Below are 26,222 nucleotides of genomic sequence, written 5' to 3' on the forward strand. Positions count from 1 at the left end.
AAACCATTTAATTTGGCGATACTGATAGGCCAAATCTTTATTATATTCGCCTAGCCATCCTACACGATTGGCTATTTCGCTGCACTTCTGGGGCGCCTGGATAAGCGCCCAAGAAGAGAAATGATTGGTGGAAATCTGTCGGTGGAAATTCACTGTTGAATGAGTCAGTTTGTGGAAATGTTGTTTAAATAATTCAGATGGCATGTAGGCACACACTATTAAGTAAAACTGACATTGATTAAAAAATATATTTTATTTTTATATATTTTATATCCCCCCCCCCCCCCCCCCCCCTCATGTGGGAGGACGGCGCCCGAGCGCCCCTTATAGGCCAGCCGCCACTGGCGTGACGCCTGGTTTGGTAGCTTACTACAGTGATAGTGCCAATATGAACTTCACAGACATACGCACAGGAAACAGGCAAATCAGTACTGTGTCTTTGTGTGTTTTTGTAAACCCAGTATGACTTTCTAATGCCGAATTTTCTTTAAGATCAGATGACTGCAATAGTTCAATAAAAAAATTTGAATAGAACGAAAGCACAAAACATTCTCTCAATGGGATAGACACTGGAATACAAATCACATCATCCGTCAGGGTTCACCGATCGCCCACTCATTTATATGAAACAAAGTACATATAGAGTCATAGAAGCATGAGATGTCTAAGAAGATAAAATACATATATAACATATTCATGGTGAGGGGTGCTCCATAGCAAGACAGGCACCCCGCTGAATACAGACAGTGTTACTCTTTGGGTTTGGCCAGGAGTACAGATCAATATGTCCGATCTTAGAAATTATAGACTGACAATAGTAAACTTGTAATGCAGGAAAAAAACAGTATTTATCAATTAAGCTATGTGGAATGTAACATTGCTCATTTCCTAAATACTGATTACAAATGTTATTCAAGTATTACATAAATACATACACACATTGAAACGTAATATTACAATTATGATTTTGTACCCTTATATGGATGTGCAGATGCACTTGTCATAAAAAAAAAAAATCAAATGTTCAAATGCTTAAAAACATCTTGAAGGAAGCTATCTTATGTAGCCTAGAGTTCAGTTTAGGAAATGTCCATATTCAGGGTGTCTAAAAGGGATGGCCTTCAACTTCTCAAGTGCCTCCAAGCAGAGGATGATTGCTGGTTTGGAGCCACTTCCAGTTTCTTTCCCAACTGAGACGCTTGGGTCGCAATTTGTAGGCAGCACAAGCCAGACCACACTGACTGGGGAGGCAACAAGATAAAGTCCTTTACGAAAAACTTAAGCTTTCGCGCTATCTGGCTTGTTCCCTCACCGAATTTGTGGCCATCTGTAAAAGGGGTATGTCCATTCATGTTGCTTTTTCCAACCAGAACTGAAGGAAATTCTTCGCTACTAATGAATTCATTCTTAGCTAAAGGTTTTGTCAGTGGTTGAGAGAAATTATCCCACTATAGAATTTCATCATTATATTAAATATGATTCATACGCAGACACACTGCTAATTCCATTCATTACAAATATCTAGAAGCACAGGACATTTTACATTGTATATACATATTTGTACTAATTGTTCTAATATGCATTAGTCCGTTATAATAAACATGTACAGACACCATTAGTCAGAATTCAGCAATGTTTAAAAAGTAAAATTATTCACAAGTGTAAACGTGTGGGGGGGGGGGGAGAGGGGGACACACGGAAGGCCTGAGTCATCGGACCACATGGGGGCGACGTTCCTGAGAGAATGGCTCTTCATTTGAAATGCAGCAAGTGTTCAAAGAAAAAAGACCTGAAAGGTTAAAGGTGAGGAGGGAGAGTCTTCAAGGCATCTTCTCTAGTGCGTTGCACGTTCACATTCTGAAAGACAATCAGTGAAATGGTGCGTTTAAAACCTGGTCACCCAACACTCACTGTGTTGCAACTGCTGCGATAACGCTGAATAAAAATTCTTTTTTTACATCATACCAAAGGGGCCTCAGTGGACGTATTACTAAAATATCACATAACCAGTTATGTAACAACCTTAGGCAATATTAAACAAAATATTAAGAGCAAAAACAAACAAGGAAAAGGCAAACCTACATACTTAAGTGTCTTGTACTAAATAAAGAATATAACAGATAAGAATAAATGCAGATGGAGACATTTTATCAATCCATTTCAGTGAAATATCAAACAATGTCAGGCGAACAGTAGCACTAGAATTTCAGTTGCAAGGAATCTTTTTTAGTACAGCAAGGTAAAAATCCAGCTTTAAGATCCCATTCCTCCATTGTTTAATTTTAACAAATTCCTGCTGTGTGTGCAGGCCTCCCCTTGATATATTAGTTTCCTTCCACAGTTCAAACCAGTGTTTCCCAATCTGGTCCTTGGGGACACTCAGACGGTCCACATGTTTGTTTCGACCCAGTTCCCACCCAGACACAACTTTGGGAAGGGAGTAAAACAGGACTGTCTGTGGGGTCCCCGAAGACCGGATTGAGAAACATTGGTCTGAAAACTTGCGGTCATGCTAATTACTGTGTCTAAATTGCCCGAAGAGCATAAGCACGTGTGAGCATGTGCATACTGTCATACTCTGACATCCCATCTGGGGTGTAGCTCAGCTTCATGCCCTTCGCTGACTGCAATGGACTCCAACCCCTCACCCCCCAAACCCCAAAAAGTATAAGAGGTTGGAAGACGGATGGCTGAACTCCAGATGAGGCACTCCTATGCATTTTGAACCAAGTATCCTTATTACTGAGTTACTTAACCATAATCCATCCATTTTCCAAACCGCTTATCCTTCTGGGTCGCGGGGGATCCGGAGCCTATCCCGGAAGCAATGGGCACGAGGGAGGGAACAACCCAGGATGGGGGCCAGCCCATCGCAGCTTAACCATAATATTTAATGTAAAAGCAATATATGTCCAACACATGTCCAATTCTAATTACATATGCTGAAGAGAATAGAAAAGTACAGATGACCATGTCCATGTCAGGCGATTTACCAGAGGTTCAAATAAAAAGCAGTGGGATTTTTCAGTATGCTCTCATGGTCATCCACAGAACTCGGTGGGTGGACTGACACGGTTCCATAAAGCAGCGTTCCAGCAGTCCACATTTTTGTTCCTTCCCAGTTGGCATGAACCATCTGGGACTCCTCGAGTACTGGTTTGGGAAACACAGCTATAGGAAACTGCGTTCTCAGTAAGTCCCTCCAAAACCCCTTACTTGGTTGGCAGGACTTCACTAGTTCAGAGTCTAAAACCTTTTTATATATAAAATGTCATCTTTGTCCCCCCCCCCCCCCCAAGTTGATTTGTAGACTGCACAGCAGTGGCCATGTTAGTAAAGAATAAACCTGAATAATCTTTGCATAAGAGATGGTAAAAATTAAGGTATAATAATGTATACGAAATGCAGAGGGACATCTCAGGTCATGCAGACAGAGGAAAACCTTCGCGTTTCAGTTCAGTCTGAGCTCACCTATTCCAATGTCCAATCACAATGGGCAGTGGTGCACATCTTTTTTTTTTTTTTGCACGTAGGAAGTGCGTACACAAGACACGACACGCTGGAATTATGTAATGAAGAGCTGATTAAAAATGCAGGCACAATGGCTGGTGTATGAGGGAGGACAAACAGTGGATTCTCACACCCAAATAGCACAGTGAGGTATGGTAAATACCGGGAAGTAGCGCACTGCAGAATGCCAGCTGCAGAAAGACTGGCCCGTCTTCTATGCCCTGACTCAGCGTTAGCGGTACCAGCTAACAAACTCCCCAATTCAGACACACGTTTCATGCGCTGTGACTGTCTCTTTGTAATCTTGAACTTACCCTGAGTGGCTGCTATTTCTCCCTGCATATTTGATCAAGATAAAATGTTCATCAAACCTTAAAAGGTAAATGCAGGCGGATCATAAGTTTACTGGGGGAAGGTTCATCCTGTGTTTCACAATGAAGTAGGACGAGAGAGCAACAGCTCATGGATTTATTTCTTTTTCTCCTCTTTAAATTTAAAGCAAAACATTACAAATCAAATTAATACAATATCTTGAGATCAGAATTTGTAATAAGACATCTATATATAAATTAACTTAAAGCAGTAATCACATCTATCCCAGTTGGAAAAAAAAAAAAAAATCCATTCATCAGTCGTTTACAAAAAAAAAAAGTTTTGGAATCCTTAGGTAGGTGCGTGTTCTGAGATTGTAAACCACTGCTGACCACTGCAACCTGATGTCAGATAAATAAAGTGCTGGACCGAGTCCACGGCCTAGAAAAGGGAGGGGGGCAGGCAGGGGTCAGACCCTGAAGCCTTTGGCCACTGCTAGGAGTCACCGATATCAAATCACCACCATAATTCTTAATCTGCATCTGGAAGTTTGTATACAGATATACTTTTAACTGCTCATCTACACAGCTATTCACCTGGTCCCAATAACATACCTGCTACAATACTTAGCATTTTTCCCCATTTGCAAAGGGTTCCTTGTGAAAAATTAGAGCCCATGTTTAAAATATGTTTTACTTAGTCAAAACATGAGTGTTAAACACGGAGCACTGAAATACTGCTTAATATATCAACTATTTCTGTGAAAATGGAACTCTGATACGCAATCCAGCTAAATATCAGAATGTTATTGTAGCTTAATATCACACTCACACACGTTTGTATTTTAATGTGCATTTGTAGGGACTGTCTTTCCAGTTAATATTAATCCTTACTAATGGATCCAGGCACTATGTCAAGGTAATGTTGTTAAAGGCTTGAGGTCACAGGAATGTGGACGAAGTTAAACTAGTACCCAGCCAATACAACACTGAAACTGTGGCAATGTAGCACTGACAAAACCTGGGTGGAAATAAAAACAAGTGGCGGATAAAGACACACAAGACACAGGACAAACATCCTACATGTTTCTGTACATCAAGATAATGCACAAGCTTCACAGTTGCGTCTGAGCACCCATTTAGCAGGACATTTCGGCTGAAAATATGAGACTTGCCAACATTAAACTTCAAAAGAATCCTTCACGTATGAAGTGCCTTCCTTACTATAACATGACAACATTTCTGCTTTTAAACAAAACAGAACAGAACAAATATTGCATTTTTCAAATGTCAGAAGGACCGATTCACAACACAAGAATGATTGTAACGAAAGAGTTAGTGTTTCCTGATCAATAACAAAAACAGACTGGAAGTCTTGTCATTTTTTACATGCAAAATAAAAAAAAATTACAACATGTACAGTTTAGACTCAGAAAACCAACAGTTCTTAAATTTAACATCTGCAATGAATGAACGAAAGAAAGAATGAGGTTAGGACAAGCATAATGTGTCAAGGCAAAGAATAACTGAAAAGACAAATGTACAAGACTTCCATAGACATTTTCATTTCTCTTAGACAGCAGTCTCGAGCTGTTAAATGGAACTGCGCCAACCCTAATCCTAAATTGCATACAATTTAAAAACACATGAGAACACAACATGATTAACAGCATCTGTGCAAAACAGGTTTTACAAAAAAAAAAAAAAAAAAAAAAAAAAAAAAAAAAAATCGGCATGTTAAAACATTTTTCATCATGAACCAAAACTTTACTTGATGTTCCCAAAGTTAAGTACAACTTAGGGTGAAAAATATATCCATAAAGTCATTTGAAATATTATGCACAGTATAAAATCCATGAAATTATGTTTTTTTTTTTTTTTTTTTAACTGAATTCTGAATAATTATCCTTGCTTTACTAAATAAAAATTTTAAAAAAAACAACCTGCCACAGCTCAGCAAATGGCAAATCCTGTTTATCCAATTGCAACAGAAACCCAAAGACAGATGACTGATGCTTAGTGACGTCACTACGGCCAATGCTGACTCACTGGTGAGCAGGAACCGTGAGCAGAGCCTCCTCAGCCATCCGTGAAATGTTTACATTCTGTACAATGATAAAAACACAGGAGGGTCAACACCAGCAGCAGCACACTGCGGAACAGGAGCAGTCAACAGCGGGACCGGTGATGAAAGCAAACACAGCAGCTGATTTACAGCTGTCAGGGCTCCCTAATGTGTTCACAGCTATTAGTGTGGACCACCATGGCCCAGGGTTTTAGCTTGGGGACACATCTGGTGACATCTGATTTACTTTACTGATCCCAAGTGGAAATTCTGGTGACATAACCTGAATGCAATGGCTACTAGGACAGGTTGACTGTTAATAATGCACTGATGATTCACACTACTCTCATGAGTCCCACAGTTACCAGTGCGGAGGTGCATCTGCACTGGACACAGCATTTTCAGGAATGGTCTAGATAAGGGATGGTAAGATTCACCAATTCATAGCGTGGCACCAGCATAAAAGTTCACGATTAAAAGTTTATTGTGTTCTCGATTTAAAAAGTATGCACTGGATACAATTTGGGATGAACGTGGGATGCATGATTTATTAATATATAAATTATTAGCGGAGACACTTTTTTTTTTTTAGTTCATTTATGATTTGCTGTCTGCTTAAGAACCAAAGAAATAAAGATCAAACCATATATACCACATTCAATTGCATCGCAACGTATTGTGTAAAATCACATTGTGCTGAATCAAATGGCATTGCAAAAGTGGTGAATCGTATCTTATCACGTTAATAATTGCTTCATATTTATCAGATCATTCGCAATGCAGAGATGTGTATTACATTGGCCTCAGTGATTGAGATGCACTTCCCTAGTTTGGATACATGATGTGTCTGATGGCTAAAGTAGTATGTTTCAAGAGAGTCCCCCAGTACTAGTATCAGAGCTCAAAGGCGTCGAGAGAGACAGACAGACAGACGCGGTCCCCCCAATACTAGAGCATACCTGTGAAACCCTTAAAAAGTTAACTGCTACGCCAATCAGTCCTCTACTTAGTAATCCAATTAGGGAGTTGCAGAGAAAACAAGAATACACAGCGGCTCTTTCTGGGTAAGACTGGCCTCTCCCACCATAACCCATTTCCTAATCAGTAACACTTCTGCATATGGGCTGCAAGCCTACAGCACAGCGACACATGTTTAACTCAATATTCACATACAAGCAACAGCACTGTACATTGAAGACACCCTTTCAGCATATTTACTAAGAAGAGAATTAAAAAGCTACAAAAGAGTGCGACTAAAATATGTGGGAAAGTTGCAGAACAGGTTTCACAGACACTTTCAACACAAAGGAATAAAAACTGGCTTTTTAGCTACATATTTAATTTGGATCAGAAACGGCAATTACCAGGGATGGATATAACTGGTACGCAAGTACGCATTCACCTTCAAAAACAACACGTGCGACAATCGATTGTGATAGCAGTGTAAATGTGTACTTATTTTATGTGCATTTGCGCTGATATGAAAACAAAATATTATGTATATTAATCTTTATATGCAAACTATTTCATTTGCAGTAAACAGGTTAAAATGCAATGTATTTTCTTGTAATAGCACCACAAATGCACATAAGTACGTATTTGCGCTTTTACAAACAATCGATTGTTGCGCGTATCGGTTTTAAAGGTGAATGCGTATTTGCGTACCAGTTATGTCCATCCCTGGCAATTACGCTGAAATAATTGAGTACTGTGAATGTTTTTATGACTTGTGTGGAAACAATGGCACAATTTATCACTATCAACCCAGTAAAACTGGGTGTAGCATTTAAAATTAAGAAACTGAAACTCTAGTCACGTGCTGCTGATACATCCACCCATCCTCATATCCATCCATCCACTGACCAACCACTTACCCCAGGCAGGATCACATGGTGGCCTGATGTCTATGTCTGTCCTGGGCAGCACAGGGCACCAGGCTGGGTACACCCAGGATTGTCAGTCCATTACAGGACACATACTTTCACTCACAGTCATATGCTATGGGCAATTTTAAAACATATCAATTAGCCCAACTGCACGTCTTTGGACTGCAGGAGGAGACCAGCGCAACACAGGGAGAACAAGCACGTTCCACACATATCCACACCTCTCCCCAAACTGGGAGCTATGAAGCAACCATGCTACCAGTGCCACTGCATCATACTGAAGTCCCAGATCACCTCCAGTTGATATCAACTCCACATGGACCACAGATAAGGCAAATCCTCAAATAAGGCAAAAATCACTCCTATTGCTGGAAATGCGCATGGCTCTGGTGTAGATGTGCAAATTCCCAGGAGATACGGCCAATCTGAAGATTCTGGCAGCATGAATACAGTGTCACGGGGTCCTGTCATCGTCTCGGAGTAACTCCTGTCACTCACCGGGGTTACAGCAAGAAAACCGGGTATGTGCAGAATATTCGGCGTCTTACCTCTGGTCTGTCCCTGTGCGTGTTCACTGCCTCCACATTCAGGGAGATAGATTCCACCTTACAGCCTGTGGGTGCAGGAAATATTCAGAAAGACAAACCTTAACAGTTGCAGTAGCGCTTAGGGTGCTTTTCCACTGCACCGGCACTCCGAGAAAGTACCAAAAGTACGGTACTTCAAGGTTGTGGTTTTCCACCGGCATAAAAACTGGTATCGGCGCTGACTGACGTCACAACGCAAGGCATTTTGTACCGAATTCGAAAAAGGGCTGATGTGAAATATTAATACCAACATCGCATGTCATGCCCATGCAATTCTTGCACTGCTAGTCAGCTAGATTAAGATCAGGCTTTTTCTTACTTTCAATTCTGTATGGATATTATAGCACATGGGGTTAAAGTTTCTCTAAAACATAGGGAATAAAAAAATAAAAAGTTTTGCAATTTAAAATTTTTGAAACATATACTAGATAATCTTGAAAAGGAAATCATTTTAAATATTTTACCTCCATTGTTTTTGCATGAAAAATTTATGTTGAACCTTTTTTTTGCTTTATTAATAACCCAGTATTTATTACAACAAATACTTTTATTTATTTTCTTCTCTTGTCATGCATTTTCAACCCGATCGCAATTGAAGCTTGGATCTCTTGATTTGTCCATGCATCCATTGTCACGCCCATGCAGGTGGAGCCCACCAGGTGCTCCGCATCGTAAGCTATGGACGAGCAGTCTTAAGGCACCGAGTAACCAGAGAACATCGCGAAGTATTGAGCCAATGCATTTGAGCCGTACCGAGCATTCTTTTGTCCTTTGTCTGCCCGCTCTCCCTTACCATATCTGTCTACCTTGTGTGTACACCTTACCCGTTCCCTCTCCTTTCCCCAGAACCGCTCCCGAACCTGGCCAGCCTTCCCTGCTGAGACCGGCAAGTCCTGTTCCCACTTCCCTGTGTATTCATGTCCTGTGTTTGCCCGTCGGACGGGCCTCCTGGCTTCAGACCCCTGCTCTCCACTACCGCCTATCCCTCTTGCTACGCCCAGTTTGTACCTTCGCTCTCGTGCTCCCATTAAAGCACAGATTTGCGTGCATATCTCGTATCGGGATCTCTGCTCCCGTTTGTCAGCCTCCACCACATCCATTACCATTACATTTTTTTTTTTAACTCTGTTTTTCGTTGTTTTGTGAGTTTGTAACTTTTCTATTGTGTTTTGGAGTCGGGCTATTTGCAAATCGACAAAGAAAGTGCCATCTCAAAGTACCAAAATACCAGAAAAGTACCACAGCATGTTTGGCACTTTAGGTACTGGAACTTCACGTACTGATACTAGACCGGATAAGAGAATGTAGTGTTGCACCGGTGGGATTTGTATATCCCAGCATGCTCACGGACGCCCGTCTGTGCACTGTAAATGCTGTACTGTTAACAGCTGTGTTTCCCGATTGCGCCGTGAACGTTTGTCCATGTCTTGAGCGTGTTCAAGTCTCCTCATCTTTCGTTCTTGACATGCCTGGTCTGCCCAGAACAACAGTATCGAACCAAAAGTGCGATACTCGGTGTGGTAGAAAACAACAATGTAATGACCACTAGAGGGCAATAATGAGTCATGGCTCCATTCATAACTAAAGAGTGATCTCTACATACTCAATTCACTGTTACGGAGCCTGATTCAGGCAAGTACTGTCTAATGAGTCATGCACAACTGAAGGTTCTACATACGGTATAAGTACTGTCAAACCGGTATGAATTACACCCACACGTTCACAATACCACTTTAGCCACAGCTATACTTAGTTAGGTTTAAAGAAATGAAAATCACTATCATGTTTCACGAGACTTACCATAAGCCACAGGGGTAAGTTTCAGTATGGTGTGCAAAGGACACTTAAGGTAAGGCAACTCCTCTGCAAAAAGGGAGGGAAAGCAAGTGACACATTAATGACTGAAACTTGAAGATTTAAAAATTTGAGACAAATCCACCTCTAAACAGAGGGTCCAGAGAGTACAAATCCAGATCAAGGTTTTGTTTCTACCAACCAGTTGAGTATAAAGAGTCACAGTCACGGAGACTCAACCGGTCATTAGAAACAAAACCTTGGTCTGGATTTGTACTTTCTGGGCCTGAACTTTCCACCTCCGCCTCTGAAGCACAGTAAAAAAACAAGACGAACTAAACGAGTTGTCGTAGGAGGAGGCTGACCTGCAGACCTATCCAGGAAATAAGCCAAGAGGCAGCGCATGACTGCCTGGTGACAGATGACCAACACGTTCTCCTGCCTCTCCAGCTCCATGATCACAGGCTCCAGTCGCTGCACCAGGTCCTCATATGACTGCAGTTAAGGTACTTAGTGAGACACACACACCCATATAAACACTTAACCATACCCCAAAAAGGCTGATGAGAGCTGGCTCAGATATTACTGCTGCGCGTCGATGTCACTCCCCAAACCTACCTCCCCCTTGGGGTAGCGATAGCGGTATTTGTCCTGGTCCCGCAAGGCGAACTCCGAAGGGTAAGATTCCTGGATCTCCTCATACATCATCTCTTCACACACACCCTGAGCAAACAACGGAGAAAAGTCACGACCAGCGCAGAAAAGACGTAGACACAAGCACACGAGTAGGAGCGACCTTTCCTACCGCGTCAATCTCATTTAGCGCTTTCCACTGTTCGTAAGGCAGGCCGAGTGCTTCTGCTGTCTGGATTGTCCGCTTCATCTGACTGGTCCACACCTTCAAGTCGCTGATGTTCTGCTCCTGGATAAACCTACCCAGGCACTTCGCAAACTGTTTTTGTGAGAGAAATAAAAAAAAAATAAAAAAAAATAAAAAAAAAAACACTAAACATACAGTCTAGCAGCCAGACAGGCCAGTCAGTAGACAAACTCACCTCCTTCCCCCGTACAGACAGGCCAGAGTCTCCCCCAATGCGACCCTTGAGATTGAGTTCACTCTCCCCATGTCGACACAGGTAGATGGAGCGCGGTGTGATGTGGATGTTCATGAGGTAATAGACGATGCGGCTCTGAATGTGGTCAAGGACTCTGTTTACCAGGTATCTCCGGCCAACGTCCATGATTTTGATGAATGACAGTTCCCTGCAGAGATGAGGGACACAGGTGACCAGCCAAATTTGGCCGATGAACAAAGACATGGACTGTTCCTACTTCACCAAGCACCTTTTCCCACACATATTTAAAGATGGGATCCTAAAGATAAACATCTGGAACTAGACAAAAAATGTTAAAGGTAACCACAAAAAAAACAAACAAAGACAATGCAGGTTAACACCAGCTACATTCTTACCGGTCAAGAACCTCATCCAAAGGCTGGTATGAGTTCTCATAACACTTTATTCTCTTCATGAAGTCATCTATTGCTTCCTCCGTGTTGCAGTCCACATAGTCTGGACTGCATAGTTTAACTTGCTACATAAAAATGAACAAAAAGATAAATTAAGAAAATTTGAATTTTCAAGGAATTGAATTTAAAAAAAATCTCATCTAGTGTTAAGCTGTAATTTTTTCCACTAATGACCTAAATTTTTGCTCATCTGCAGGTCGTTCACGTCACTTACCACTATGTTTCCTGCAATAACATCAGGGTCTTCACATAAAGACTCCACAAAGAAGACCTTAAATAAAAAGCAGAAATTACTGTATATCACACACACACACACACACACACACACACACCTTTATAATTAAATACAAAGCTTCTCCTTTACCTTATAGCCATTCTGTTCTGCAAACCTCAGGATGGTCTCTCTTCTCTCCCTCGTTGTATTGGTGGCATCAAACACCTATGTAAACCATCCAATTAAGCATTACCACAGATAAGCTCCAACTTATAAAATGTGAATACCACCTTTAGACTGTAAAATTAAATCTGAAAATGGTGTGAATCTAAATGCTGTGTTCCAGCTATGACAATGAAATGTTATGCAACACCAAAATATCGATAGTCAGGAGGTACACACAGTACCTCAGAGTGACATCTTCTGCCAAACAGCTTGTATCTGAAAAGGCTCAGCTACAGTACAGCCATATATTGCACAAGGCCAGTGAAGTAACAGCCTATTCCTTCCCACTCTCAGACTCTCGGTTCTCCCGTTACTGACACATTATGGTACAAACGTACAGACTGCTTATAACCCATCCCATGCCATGCCAAGCTCGACTCATCATCTCAGGCTGTCCCCATGAGGTTACACATCATCTTTCTCGCAATTTCACCTTGCTGCCACAGTAACATCCAGTGGGCCCATTCCATATTTCTGTCGCTGGCTGTTGCTTCTGCGTAACCCAGCTATATCAAATTATACCTTTGCCCTCCTGACCTTATAGCCTTTTAGCCCTGAATAGATCATGAACAGAACTTGTTATTTTTCAGGTATTGTTTTTGGGGTCACTTACCGCCACCTGTCCTCCCTCCTCTGTCAGGTACCGCTGGACATCGGCAAGTGCTGCCAACGCACACTGCCTGACATAAGTGCAGAGGAAATGACAGCAGAACTGATTAACCTACAGTGTTCAAACAGATCCGTCAAGTCACTCGTCGTTAAAGCTATGCAGTAGACACCAGGCATCAAAATGGAAAAATTCCCTCTTGGACGGTTTGTAAATTATGGCTGCTTATTGAGGTGATCTGCATTCGTAGTTATGGAGGTTAACACTGACGCCAAAAAGTGTTTAATGGACTTTACAGTAAGAAACTCATTAAAATGGCCTATGTTTACGACTTTAATCTAGCCTTGCATTCCATATCTACACACACACACACACACACAACACATTGTCAATATTCATCATTGGCCAAGACAATCTTACTGCCTAATCTTTAAGCCCTCCTCATTGTCGGGACGGAAAAACTCAAAGGACTTGTAGCTCTTCATACATTTTCTTCTGTACTGCCCAACGTTGAACTCTGCAGTGATTGTGACAGAAGAAACTGGTTTGCATCATATTTCAGAGAAAAGTGATAAAGTCTATGCAAAGTTTACCAGTAAATTTTGCAGAAAAGGCCCAGGATTGCTGTGTGCATTGCTGGAGGTGTTAAAGGGTTAAACAGGCCCGATGGATACCTTTGGTGTGGACGCCGATCCAGTTGAGGTAGCGAGTCAGCTTCTTGGAGATGTAGGTCTTCCCTCTGGCCGGGAGGCCCACCGTGACTATTAGGGTGGGGCAGTTAGTCATGCCCACTTCAGGAGAGAGAAATAGAAATGCAGTCAGTGTCCACTACGCCCCGGCACACCTGTGAAGGGTGTCAATTCATGTTGAACAAGTTCAGTACACCTTACTGCCATTTGTATTAAGCAGATTTCCTGATAACTTTAAAAATACATAAACATATAAGCTGCTGAAGTCTAAGAGTGTAAACTAAGCTTGCAGACTTTGTGAGTTTTTCGCAAAACGCAAGCTAGTTTTCATAAGTCTCCCACTATGCAGTATGAATTACGAACACACAGTTTCACTCATAAAAACACCTGGCATGGAGAATCATGTTTGAAATCCAATGAGTGTGGTTACTCCTGATTTATACATTAAATGGAAAGTTGATTTTAAATATGCAAAAGTAAAAGGAAACTAAGAAAAAAAAAAGTTTTACATCTGAAGCACTCAGACAAACAATATTGCTGACAATGAAGGTCTGGACCCCCCCATGACCCTGAATAGGACAAAAAGTTACAGAAAATGGATGGATGGCACATTTCTTATTCTTTGTTTTTTCATAATGTGCAGACTAGGAACTGAAGCCAAGTCATTTGTGATTCCAAATCAAAGGAACAAAGTTCTCAGGTAGAAATATTTGACTAATTTGTCCAGTTTAAAGTTACAAAAAATTCAATGTGTGGGTTACTTCAATATTGGCAGTTGAGGCACCCATTAGAATGGGGGGGTATTAGGAGAACATCCAGCAGCTACATGTATAGTTATTCAAATCTCAGAGCCTCAAAGGTCAAAATATTTTTATGGCCATCTGCATCAAAGGGTAAGGTGTAATACATGCACACGTGAAGTGAAGTGATAAATGTATCGATGTGCACGTGTTACCAGCCTCGAGTTCACAAGGTACATAGGTCAGGTGACCAAATCACCTCCCGAGAGTGAGAACATGAAGTGCCCTTTAAGTTACTGCAGCATTCTGTGCCAACAAAACATCAACAACTGCTTCACTGTAATCTCTCTGCATCCAAATGTAAGCAACACGGACTGCCCCAAACTATAAGAATGACTCATTATGGAAGCACAAAGTCTCTCAGCTGTAGTCATGGCTTACATTAGCACTCAAAGCAAAAGATCGTGGCCTGTGTGAATCTGAATGAAGGCTAAGAAGGAGCTACGCAAGTCATGGCAGCCTGAGTGACCATAAGTTGTGGCCACACGGTTCTGCTGCATGTACGCATGGCAATGCAGTGCAGGGAATGGTCATGCTGAATGGTACGTGAACAGCTCAGGCTGGTCAGCAGCAATGTTCTAGCTGTGAAGACACCCAGAATACAGGGATCGGCAAATAGTTTTTTCTGTAACGTTTTTCCTGCCTCAAACATGCCCCACCTCAAAACTCAGAACAGTGCAAGGGAGACGGAGTACAACAGACAACATTTGACATGGATAAGAAGTCCAGAACAGAAACCGAAAGGCAGCAGAGAACTCAAAGGTCCAACTGTGGCATTTCTGTGGGAATTGCTGACATATGAGCAAGAAATTCAAGCAGACAAAGCTTATTTAGCACTTCCATGGTGGTGCTGGGGGGTTATATACACTACTGTGGTCCCTCCTTACACCCAACACTACTAAGCTATATCGGAGAAGTCCAGTATTTGTAATAAACCTTCAGTGTATAATGCCAAATAACAGGATTTTAGCCTTTTTTTAAATGCCTATCAAGGAGGCAAAAATCAGTTATTACAGACTTTTCTGCTACTTGGTGACCTGAAAGCAGACAGACGTCACAGACATCTGCTGCTGCCATGACAACACCAAGACCAAGGGATGGGGGGGGGCCCTATTCCTTAAGCACAACAGGCGCCGACTTCATAACTGGGTAAAACCTACAACGAAGAGATAAGGACCGACTCCCACATGCGCCAAGTCAACAGACAGAGGCTGCGCACCAGGCTGCAAGGAGTGAGCACAGGGGTCAAGGGCAGATTTAGCAACATGAAGACTCTACTCTGATGCAACGCATATATTTTACAGTACACGCCTAAAGTGCAAATTTAACATGCCATTAAAAAAAGTGTGTGTGTGTGTGGGGGGGGGGTTTGAAAAACTTTAAATTCCTATATTTTTAGTAAAGCTTTATGACCATACCTTCCATATACACACACAGTGGTACAAAATAAGGTTCCTATAGGACCACAATGCAATATACAAAAAGCAGGTGACAAGGGGAGCTTTTCCACAATACTTAGTGAAAAAACACAGGACAAAATGGGGCAGGTGGTTATATAAATAGTGCATGGACATAGTGTAATGTCAGTTGATAGATAAATGGGTAAATAAGGTGAATTAAATACTTAATAGTAATCATTAAGAAATGCTTGGACATTCCTCCACCGCAGTGTCTTGAGAAACTAACAAAACACGACAATTTCTCCTGATATTGTACTTCTTTAGGTGTACATTCCCAAACTGCAATGAGGAGGATGCAGTGTTATTAAAAGGGACGATTCCTTCAGCAGAAGTTCATTAAATATTGGGCAATTCAGAATTAGGCCATTGACTGGAGTGGCTGGTTCTCACAGTCACATGTCACAGTCATACATGGGGTTCTGTTAGTGCATATGCGGCTGCTGCACTGTGGTCGCTCTCATCGCCCGTCCCTGTTCTCAGGGCACGTGCACCTTCCCCCGGCAGACGTGCGTCAGGCAAAGCCTTGTCGTTCACCCCCTCCCACACACCAGCCGCAAACTCAGGCTGACTTCATGCCTTGAAAGCTTCTGCAGCCTCTTTTGAAAGGTGTAAAAAAAAATAAAAAATAAAAAAAATAAAAAAAATAAAATTACACAGAAGTGACAGAGGGCAAAGGTTCCTCTTGGACGCAGCACATTTAAAAAACACAGGAGAAACAGCTGACGCAGTTCAGTTTGCGGGCTAACTCCTCCTCGGGCGGAGAGGAACGGCATATCGATCACACAGCTTGAGTGAACTTAAGACAACGGCTATGGTGAGAGAACACAGTTTCACAAGAGGATGGGCAGAAATCTTAAGTGAGGTAATCAGAGACACTCATTATCAATCAGAAAACTGCACCAAAGCAGTCAATACAACATAATAATATTTATTTATTTGTATTATTATTACAATTATTGAACAACTGATGCTGCCATCGGTACAGTAATGGGAAGCTTTTATCCTGGATCAGAACCATGCTGCAGGCCAGTTTAATTTGATAAGGGAGGGAATTCGGGCAAAGTTGACACAACAGTCAGTGTGGCAGTTTCTAAGATACCACATGTTAATTAGGCACAAGTAATAAAACAAAGACACTAAATAGGCAGTCTGCTGAGCCAGATGGGGGGCTTTTGATGAGGGGAACCTACCCTGAAACAATCAATGCAGGTGGGAGGAGGGGATGTAAATAGTCACGGCTGGGAGGGGAGGGGTACGGACCTGTCCCCTTGCTGTATCCTGAGAGGTACATTATATCTACTCAGGGTTACATGAATTTATCATTTTATCGGCCATTCCTTAGCAGTACGGAACATGGCGATAAGTACACGCTTATTTATATCTGAAAACATGAAAGCGTTTCACTGTATACGATAAGGTTTTAAAAAAGTTAAACAGAAGGCTCCCAAATATTACTCAATTGTCGTTTGACGGGATAAACACCTGAGGACAACGGCTAGACGAATAATGGTGTCCAAAAGTGAACTTCATGAGATAAGTAACTTTCGGAGAAAATGAAATACTTGGTTCGCATCGACAAGAACTACGGGTAGGGGGGTTCATTGAAAAATAAACACGGCTGGTAACAGCGCAGACATCACTCGTTACGTTCCAGCCTGGTACCTAAAAACAGGTGATCGCAATATCCAACAGTAAAACTCCACACAGAAAAGCTGCATTTTCTATCCCACTCTCACGGAAAATTCGTAAACTTTCGTATTGTCAGAAATCTATAGTTAGCTCTAAATCTGAGTGAACACGTGTTCATATCTTTTGCTCATCCTTCCTATTTAAAACATCTAGGCAACTCAGAATCGAGCGAATCTCGCGTTGAAGTCAAAAGAAATGATGCAGTGCGCAGTCGAGCAGCCACAAACGAGAAGTACTGCACCATGATCAAAAATGTGCAGCCGTAATTTGATCGTGAAAGTACTTAGAGTCGCGTGCCAAAAAGTGATTATTACCTCGCACCCAGAACCGTCACCCGCGCAAACACTGTTCGGCAACACGCTGTTCGCCGGCAAAGGCATACTGACTTACCCTTCCTTTGGCAAATGTTTTTTTCTGGAAGACCATTTTTGCATGGCATCCAGATTTTTTTCAGCGGGTTCTGAGTTAGTTCACGGGGTGAGGATGCCATCGTACTGTCTTCAGTTAAACTCATATTTGTGAACCATGACCTGTGGTCTTCAAAGGCAGAGCGTGATACAGCACTGGAGAACCTCCCGGTTCTACCACCGCGCTTAGACTAGGCACGGATGTCTGCTCGCCTGTAGAGCGTTAAGTACACTTACCGTAACGTCGGGGGAAAACGCGCGCGAAAAAATCTAAAGCCTGTTAAAGAACCCCTCGAGACAAAGCTCAGTCACAAGGCTAAGACTTTCATCTGAATAATGCTAATACTGTTTATTGATGTGTAAAATGAAAATGCAATGACTAGTCCAGATAAATACTCCCCCGAAATTAATACATTTAAAGCCTTGTTTTTAACACATCTTCATATATATTTTTATTGCTTTGAAATGTATGTATTATTTGTTTATATTATACTTTGGTGAACCATCAGCACTATAAAAGGACCATGGGGTGGGGGTAGGGGAGGGGGGAAGGGAGTCCCACGACAAATCGATTAACTTTGTCGATGTGGGGGGAGCGGGGGGTGCCCAATATGCCAGATGGCCTGAAAGGAACGTTATTACTCACGCAAACATCATTTTACTTTGTGATGTATAACCGTAGAATACAGACTATGCCAATGAAATACTAATTTTACATAAATATGAGTGTAATTTCATCACAACAGCGTATCGTTGCCTCATTCCCAAACGGTACCGTAAATACTTTGAAGCAGCCCATTTGGGACACGCAAAAATAAGTACAAAATGTTATCTTGCATTAAAACATTTCTTATGCTGTTCACATGCAACGCACATGGGGCAAAGATGTTTACATGACTTTAGCCAATCCGCGAGAAGCACAGAATGGCAGTTAACCAATGGGAGAACAGTTAAACAGCCTGGGAAGGCGTGTTCTATGTTTGGCATCTCCTGATAAACATCGTGTACGGCGTATGGTGAGTGTGTTTGCCTAAATTGTCTCACAACAGAAATTTTAGGAGTCAACCAGCGGACTTCTACTATCGAAATAAATCTAGACCACGTCCTTCTAAAAATGAGCGCCCATTACTATTATTTCCCTGAATGTTTAAATCCCAGTCTATTGTTCTACTTAAGGTATGCAATTCCCCGCATAGAAAGTTAAGCTTTTAAATGCAGTTTACGTTTAACAAATACTATTAACACGTTTTCTTTCTAAGGAACATCTTCCACTATACAATAAACACACAACAATGACTGACAGTTACTCAAAATGTTTCGTGATTAATAAAATGATATTAAAAACCCCTAATATGTTACCTACGAGACTAGATTTTAACAAAGAATTAAGGGTATTCTGCATTATTCTTGTCATACGTCATTTTTTTCAGTCAGCTTGAAGAGTTTCCGTCATTTCTATCTCAACTACAGCTCATCAGTCCTCTATTCATATTTATCGCTCCCCTCTGGTTGTTAGTGTTACTGCAGTGTCATGATACTGTATGGCAGCATGGACATACCTATATTAAAACCCAAAAAGCCAATCTATATTGTCATACTTTCTATCTTGTTGTTAGCTGTAAATTTGCTAACGATGATACAAAAAACTTAAGTGAAGTTTATTGATCATTCCGGCTTTCACCACCCTGAGCTCAAACTGTATTCCCGCGCCTGTGACTGTGCCCATACAGTTTTCGTAACATGTTTTGAATTATAATACTGCCACCTTGTGGTGCACGTATAAATGAAAAGCCCCATGTTTACCGTTGGTAGAGTAAATGAAAGATTTGTCAGATTGTTTACGCCGACCATTGGCTCATGTAAATGACGTTTCATTATCATTCACCGACGCTAAATTATTATTTTTTATTTACAGGTGAGATTCTTGAAAAGAAATAAGCACCTCTCCAAATAATAGAGTTTCGGGCAAGTTCAAGCAATAACTATCCAAAAGGCATGAATAGATTTAATGACCCTGCAGATGATATTTTTTAATATTATAAGTTTAGCTGAAGTAATATAACCAAATTATTTGCATGCATAACTGGGGTGGCATTTGGCTCTGTGGTTGGTATTCTGTAGTCCATGACTGGAAGGTTGATTGAATGAATGTTACGTTTATATACAGTTATGGCCAAAGTTATTGGCACCCCTGGAATTTTTCCAGAAAATGCACAATTTCATACACATGCTTATTTCCTTTATGTGCACTAGAACAACACAAGAAAGCAGAGAAAAAAACAAATTTGACATCATGTCACACAGAAGTTCAAAAATGAGCCGGATAATATTATTGGTACCTGAACCAACAGGGATCCCCTTCAACCACCACGATGATTTCATTGCTGGGCCCATGAGTGAGGCCCTTAACCTCTTAACCTTAACTTCTCCAGGCTGACCCTGCTCTCTCAATTGTATGTCACTTTGGACAAAAATGACTGCGAAGTTTGGAATTCAATGCAGTTAAATAATGGCAACGCTGCCCCATCCGGGAATGAAAACATCACTTTGCAACTGGATCCTGGAATCTGTCAGGGTAGGGATCATCACTTCTGTCCCATCATTCCGAGTACGGTAACTCCCCAAGGCCACTGCACAGCTCCCTGCTCTTCACACTGCTCCAACCACATCATTAAGCCTGCAGAAGACTCCACCATAATTAGCCTAGTAAGTGGTGGAGATAAGCCAGCATGCAGACAGGAAGTGAGCGAGCTGGTGGAGTGGTACAGTCTGCCACTCAACGATGACAAGACAAAGGAAGTGACTGTGGACTTCATTAGAACCTGCATGTGAGCAGTGGCTCTGTAGAGCCAGAAACATCACATTTCTCGGTGTGACTTTACTGAGGATCTCTGCCCCACTGCCATCTGGTAGGAGGTTCTACAGTCTCAAAGCCCAGACAGGGAGGTTTAAAACAGCTTTTCCATCAGGCAGTTTCATTGCTGAATGTGAAACCTCTCTGGCTGGGAAAAAGATGAAGCTACAGTAGGATGGGAGAAAGGCATCAGCTAGACGGAGTTGGCTTTACCTTTAAACACAGTGTGGGTTATTGAACCAACCCTCTTAATCGATTGGAGTTCACATTAGAGAACCTGTCTCGGTCGCTGAGTATCCCCCGGCTGCATCTCTTTCTTTCTCCAAAAATTGAGGAAGTCCAACTAAATCAAAAGCTTCTGGTCAATTTCCATCCCTGCACCACAGAGAGCATCCTCACTTGTGGCACCCCAGCCGTATAGTCACTGACAGGAAAGCTCTAGGATAGGTGGGGAGAACCACAACCACACAGGGGCTCATCAGCACAGAGTTTGCAGGCCAGGAGCAGCTCTACCAGAACCGACACCCCAAGGGGGCCCAGGACATTAACCGACATGCCACTCGCTCCACACACCACGAGCCTGAAAAGCGGCTTCTTCCCAAGAACTGAGGCCAGAATGACCTCAGGTGGCTGGAAGGATATGTACAAGTATGCAACTGAGGACCTGTTGCCCTCACCCCAATAGTGATGAAGTACTTTGGGAGCCGGGTGCTGGCTCTCACTAAAGCCAGCATGCCCTTATCTTGATCAACATCAGTTTGCACAATGGCAAAACAGGTCAACAGATGACATCATCTCAGCTGCTGCATTACATGTAGCCCTAACCAACCTTGCACACTCCAAGACAAATGTCAGAATTTTGTTTGTTGATTGTAGCATTTATCTTCCCCCTCATTCTAAACACAGGTACCCCACAGGACTGTGTGCTTGGCCCACTACTGTACTCTCTCTTTACATTTACCCACCTTTAGAACATTGTCAAATCTGTGGATGACACAACCATTGTAGCCCTGACCTCCGATAATGGTGAAAGAGCACGGAAAAAGGAAGTCCTGGGCTTGACGGGATTATGTAGAGAAAACCACCCACACCCTCAACACGCAAAACAGCAAAGAACTAATCCTGGACTTCAGGAAGCCCCGAAGAGCAGAGTACAGTAAGGTTTACATACATGGAGAGGAGACAGAAAATGGGTGCAGTTTTAAGTTCCTTGATGTTCACAATGTAGAGAACCTTACTTGGTTACGTAATATCTCCCAATTAGCAAAAAAAAAAAGACTAATCTCTTTTTTCTCAGAAAACTGAGAAAGGTCCAACTACAACAGCTTCTGGTCAATTTCCATCTCTACACCACAGACAGCATCCTCACTTGAGGTATGCCAGCCGTACAGTCACTGACAGGAAAGCTATATGACGAGGGGTGAGAATAGCACAGGGACTCGTCAGTCTAGAGCTTGCAGATGAAGAGGATCTCAGCCAGAGCCGACTCCCCAAGAAGGCCCAGAGCGTCACCTGAATTCAGCCCTCACCTCTCCAATGTGCCTAGTTATGTTGGGGATATTGAACTTGAATAGACTTGCTAGGGTGGTCAGAGGCCTCTATAGTGAAAAGACTTCAAGGGTGAAGGAAATCCATCCAGAAATGCTGAAAGCCCTGAGTGTTGCTGAGGTGGTGTGGATAACATGCCTCGTCAATGTTGTGTGGAAGGTGGCTAAAATACCACTAGACTTTGAAGGTGTAGGTGGTCTCCACTTTTAAAAAGGGAGACCTAAGGGAATGCTCCGAATACAGAGGGATCGCACTTCTCTGCATCCCTGAGAAAGCCTATGCTAGGGTATTAGAGATGGTTGAAGCTAGGATTCAAGAGAATCAATATGGATTCTGGCCCGCACAGCTGTATAAAGGTTTGCAGAATATGCCAACATACACTTTGTAGACTTGGAAAAGCATAGGATTACATGTCCTGGCACATACTGTAGGAGGTGCTGCAGGATTATGGGGTACCTGGGTCATGACTGCATGCTGTAGCACCTGTTTTGAAGTAAGAGTTGTGTCTGCATCCTTTGCACAAAGCTGTTTAGAGTGAGTGTTCGCCTATAGGGAGAGTGCATCTTGCCCCCTTTCACGTTTGTGATGTTCAGTGACAGGATATTAAGGCATAGCTCTGCTTGGGGGGCTAGAAGGGACATTCCTGCTATTTGAAGATGACATTGTGCTCTTGGTCTCATTTGACCAGGATCTCTCACATGCATTGAGTGATTTTGTGTCAAGTGTGATACAGTGGGGATGAGAATGAGTGCCTCGAAATCCGAAGTCATGGTACCCACTAGGAAATAAGTGGATTGCTCCTTTGAGGCTCTGGCAGCCTGCCCCCTAGTGGTGGAGTTTAAATACCACAGAATTTTGTTCAAAGTAAAAGTGAGACTGTCAGGCAGATAAGCTTGGTGACTGCAGTTGTGTTGCCACTGAGGAGATCCATAATAGTAAAGAGAAAGTTACGTTATAAGTCAAGGCTTGTGTTTTACTGGTCAGTCTACATCCTCATCCTCACTTATGGTCCAGACCTATGGATAATGACCAAAAGATCAAAGTCACCAGTACAAGCAGAGGAAACAAGGTTTCTCTGCAAGGTTACAGGACTCACTCCCTTGGACAGGGAAGGACATTCAGAGACCTAGAGGTACCTTGAAATAAAGTGACTGTATCAAGAGGAGCCAGGTAAGGTGGTTCAGACATCTCATGAAGATGCCTCCTGGTCAGCTCTCATGGAAGCTGCTCCAGGACAATGGAAGGGTTACACCTGGGAGCTATGCTGAGCATGTCTAGGGATCCCCCATAATAAATGACATTCTGTGGTCATAGAGAAAGGTCGTCTGGCATGACCAGCTTATCATGTTACCACCATGCCCAGTGACATGGGAATATATATGCATTTTATAAAATGAAAAAATAAGTCGAGTTACTGTCCTGTGCCTCGGATATGATTTCAGCTTTGATCTTTCTCACCATTTCCACTTATTCGGATGCCAAATGTTCTCCGACACCACAAAACCACGTTGTTGTTCCACACACCACCATAAAAATACTTGGATAGTGTTGGGGGGCAGTGTGTTTCTGGGCAGCTCAGGACACTGTGTCCATGATCGGAAGGTCGCTGGTTAAAATTCCGTGATCAGCAGAGGGATTTCACCTCTAGTTCCCTAAGCAAGGCCCTTAACCCCCTACCCACATCTCTGCATTTCCCCAGGGACTGGCCCTGCATTCTCAATTTGATGTATTCACGTGTTTCTGTACATGTTTAAAGTAAATGTCAAAACTGTGCAATGTCATGGAACATGTGTTTTGTTAGTGTGTAAGTGTATCTTTAAATTGTTGGCTCTGTCTGTGCCACTTCTAGTACTAAAACCAATAGTGGCTGCTAGTAAAGAGAGCAGCTCCCATTTTAAAAGAGCTGTCATCTCCTTTATTAAAATGAGTCACTTACTTGCCACAAAACGTTTATTTGTCCTCTGTATGTGGGTACGCTGCATCAAAAACATTTTGCCCCAGAACGAACGAACAAACAAACAAACAAAAAAACAAACAAACAAGATGGCAGTGTCGTTTTAAGTAGGTGAAACATTGTTTCTGCTGACGTGCTCAATTTTGTTTTGTCTGGGCGTCGTTTGAAGTATACTTGGTTTTGGTATGCTGATGTGGCAAGAAAACATGTTTGGTTACATGTCAGCATGTTTTGAGGTGTCACAGTCCTTGCCGCCCAATCAGCCCTTAAAGATTGACAACTCTGACAGAAAGAATGCACATACACACGCACAGACACTGTGCTCCTGTTTATAGACTCTAGTATTTAGGTTTCAATTCCTGACTCAGTTACGACTAAACTGAATGCTTAGAAGCAACCATGATGTGTCAAGCCCAAAACATCTAAGAAAATCAAAGCAGAACAATAAGATAATCTTTATTGTCACTGCACAGAGAGCTGTGAAGTCATACACTAAGGTAGTGAAGCTTACAGTATTGGACATAATAGCTGGGGTTAGTCTGTAAGTTTAACCAAGTAAGTTTAGGGTATCTCAATAATTTTGGAATAAACTGAATATACCATTTCCACTTTACCACAAAATTATACCATGCCATGTGTCACACTGCTTGGCATGTGCAAGTATACTCTGAAATGCGGTATACTCTGAAATGTACTCCAATAGATTTAATTTTACGTACACCACTGTACAGTTGTCATTCATGTTTAATCAATATGAAATATAAATATAAAGAGTACCTTTACCTCTGTATCCAACTAGTTGTTCTCCATGCCTACAATCTCCTCAGTTTAACTCCACAATTAAGTTAATCTTAAAAACATCACATACAGTGAAAATATAAGTACACATAATGGACCCCCACCGCCAACGTTGTGAAACGATAAATCAGAATCTGCAGAGAAACTCAATCAAAGCTCACATCATCATTTAAAAAGTGCCATGTTATAGGACAAAGTTAACGAATTATTCTCCCGACCTACTGATGCTGTCGCGGAGCAGATAAAGTACGTGTGACGGATCTTTCTTGATCACGTTAAAAACGATCACAACCCATAAAGACCGGCCGGGGAGGGGCTGATCATCAACGATAAGCAACGCCACCCACATAAACTGATAGTGCTCAATTTATAAATAACAGAAAATGATACAACGGAGAAATACATTCCTTATTCCCGATTATGAAAGACACAGCATGATCTTATAATGAAACTGCTGCCCATCTCAATTCACACGGGATAAATGTAAATATAGGCATAAAGACTGAAGTTTCAACTTAACGCGCGCTGTATTAAATGCGGTCCCACAATTAAAGCTTTCACCGTGTAGACAAGCAGTTTAATGTCAGCTAACCGATCAGTTAAATGCATATGTCATTTTTTTACATAAACGATTTTATCAACAGCTGTTTGTGTCTCATCGTGACTGCATTGGCCAGATGGCAAAATTGGAGCTACGGCCTCCGAAATGCATGCAGCGACACGAGAGCCAAACTCAGCCCAGGGTCGCGCTTCCAGTTTCTCCTTGTTTCTGGAGATTTAAAGACAATCGCCTGCTGTTTGCAAGAAGGTCTCGCGTGTTTGCGAAGCGCACACTGCCTACGTGACGGGCTGGTTTACTTCCTACGCCTTACGTGAAATCCTCTGCAAAAAGAGTCCTATTTCGCTCCGTCCTCGCTGACACTAAGGCGATTCTTTAAAATATATATACTCGTGTACATTCAAGGCGGCTGTCTCTTACCCTTCCTGCCAAGGTGCATTGTGCTTCTGGAGCCCCTCATGCTGGAGGATCTGAGCAAAACGTCAATCGTGTATCTTTTACTCCGTGTATCTTGCCAAGTGACGCTCACCTACACACTGAATGAGAGCTCAGTCTTGTACAACCGGACAGAGAAGATTGCAAAGCCTATAAGAAACGCACATATGCAAAAAGTAGCCCTGCAGCTTTACATATAGCATTGCATGCCACTTCCTATTTAATAACATCGACAACGTCAAATGGTGTATCGTACATTTTCGTCATAATTTACTAACCCAGAATGTTCCGTCTTACATGCT

At 42.1% G+C, this 26,222-nt stretch overlaps 1 protein-coding gene across 6 annotated transcripts; it reads right to left on the reverse strand.

Moving 5' to 3' along the window:
• Positions 1-353: 353 nt before the first annotated feature.
• On the reverse strand, positions 354-26,222 carry LOC125744760 (6-phosphofructo-2-kinase/fructose-2,6-bisphosphatase 4-like). Of its 6 annotated transcripts, XM_049016955.1 has the most exons (16): positions 26,199-26,222; positions 25,906-26,021; positions 13,402-13,518; positions 13,148-13,244; positions 12,734-12,800; positions 12,046-12,120; positions 11,896-11,952; positions 11,625-11,746; positions 11,209-11,416; positions 10,959-11,105; positions 10,772-10,876; positions 10,519-10,648; positions 10,160-10,222; positions 8,321-8,385; positions 5,871-5,926; positions 3,965-5,494 (listed from the first exon to the last, which is right to left on the reverse strand). In XM_049016955.1, exons 2-16 carry the CDS (start codon positions 25,943-25,945, stop codon positions 5,485-5,487), a joined length of 1,359 nt encoding a protein of 452 aa, XP_048872912.1. In that variant the 5' UTR covers positions 25,946-26,021; positions 26,199-26,222; the 3' UTR covers positions 3,965-5,484. The 6 variants fall into 6 exon arrangements, with proteins under 6 accessions (XP_048872908.1, XP_048872913.1, XP_048872912.1 ...); XM_049016951.1 differs by lacking the exons at positions 3,965-5,494; positions 25,906-26,021; positions 26,199-26,222 and adding exons at positions 354-1,857; positions 17,756-17,997; XM_049016953.1 differs by lacking the exon at positions 26,199-26,222 and having other exon boundaries at positions 25,906-26,143.

The sequence above is a fragment of the Brienomyrus brachyistius genome, chromosome 6, assembly GCF_023856365.1.
Source record: "Brienomyrus brachyistius isolate T26 chromosome 6, BBRACH_0.4, whole genome shotgun sequence".
Lineage (NCBI taxonomy): Eukaryota > Metazoa > Chordata > Actinopteri > Osteoglossiformes > Mormyridae > Brienomyrus > Brienomyrus brachyistius.

Excerpts from the sequence above, each read along its gene's own strand:
- LOC125744760 (XM_049016950.1), bottom strand. The coding sequence starts at position 17,879 with ATGAGTTTAACTGAAGACAGTACGATGGCATCCTCACCCCGTGAACTA. Across the intron at positions 11,747-11,895 it reads TTATTGCAGGAAACATAGTG|CAAGTTAAACTATGCAGTCC; the intron begins GTAAGTGACGTG and ends ATTTTTATGTAG. Across the intron at positions 10,223-10,518 it reads TTTCCTGGATAGGTCTGCAG|AGGAGTTGCCTTACCTTAAG; the intron begins GTCAGCCTCCTC and ends CCCTTTTTGCAG.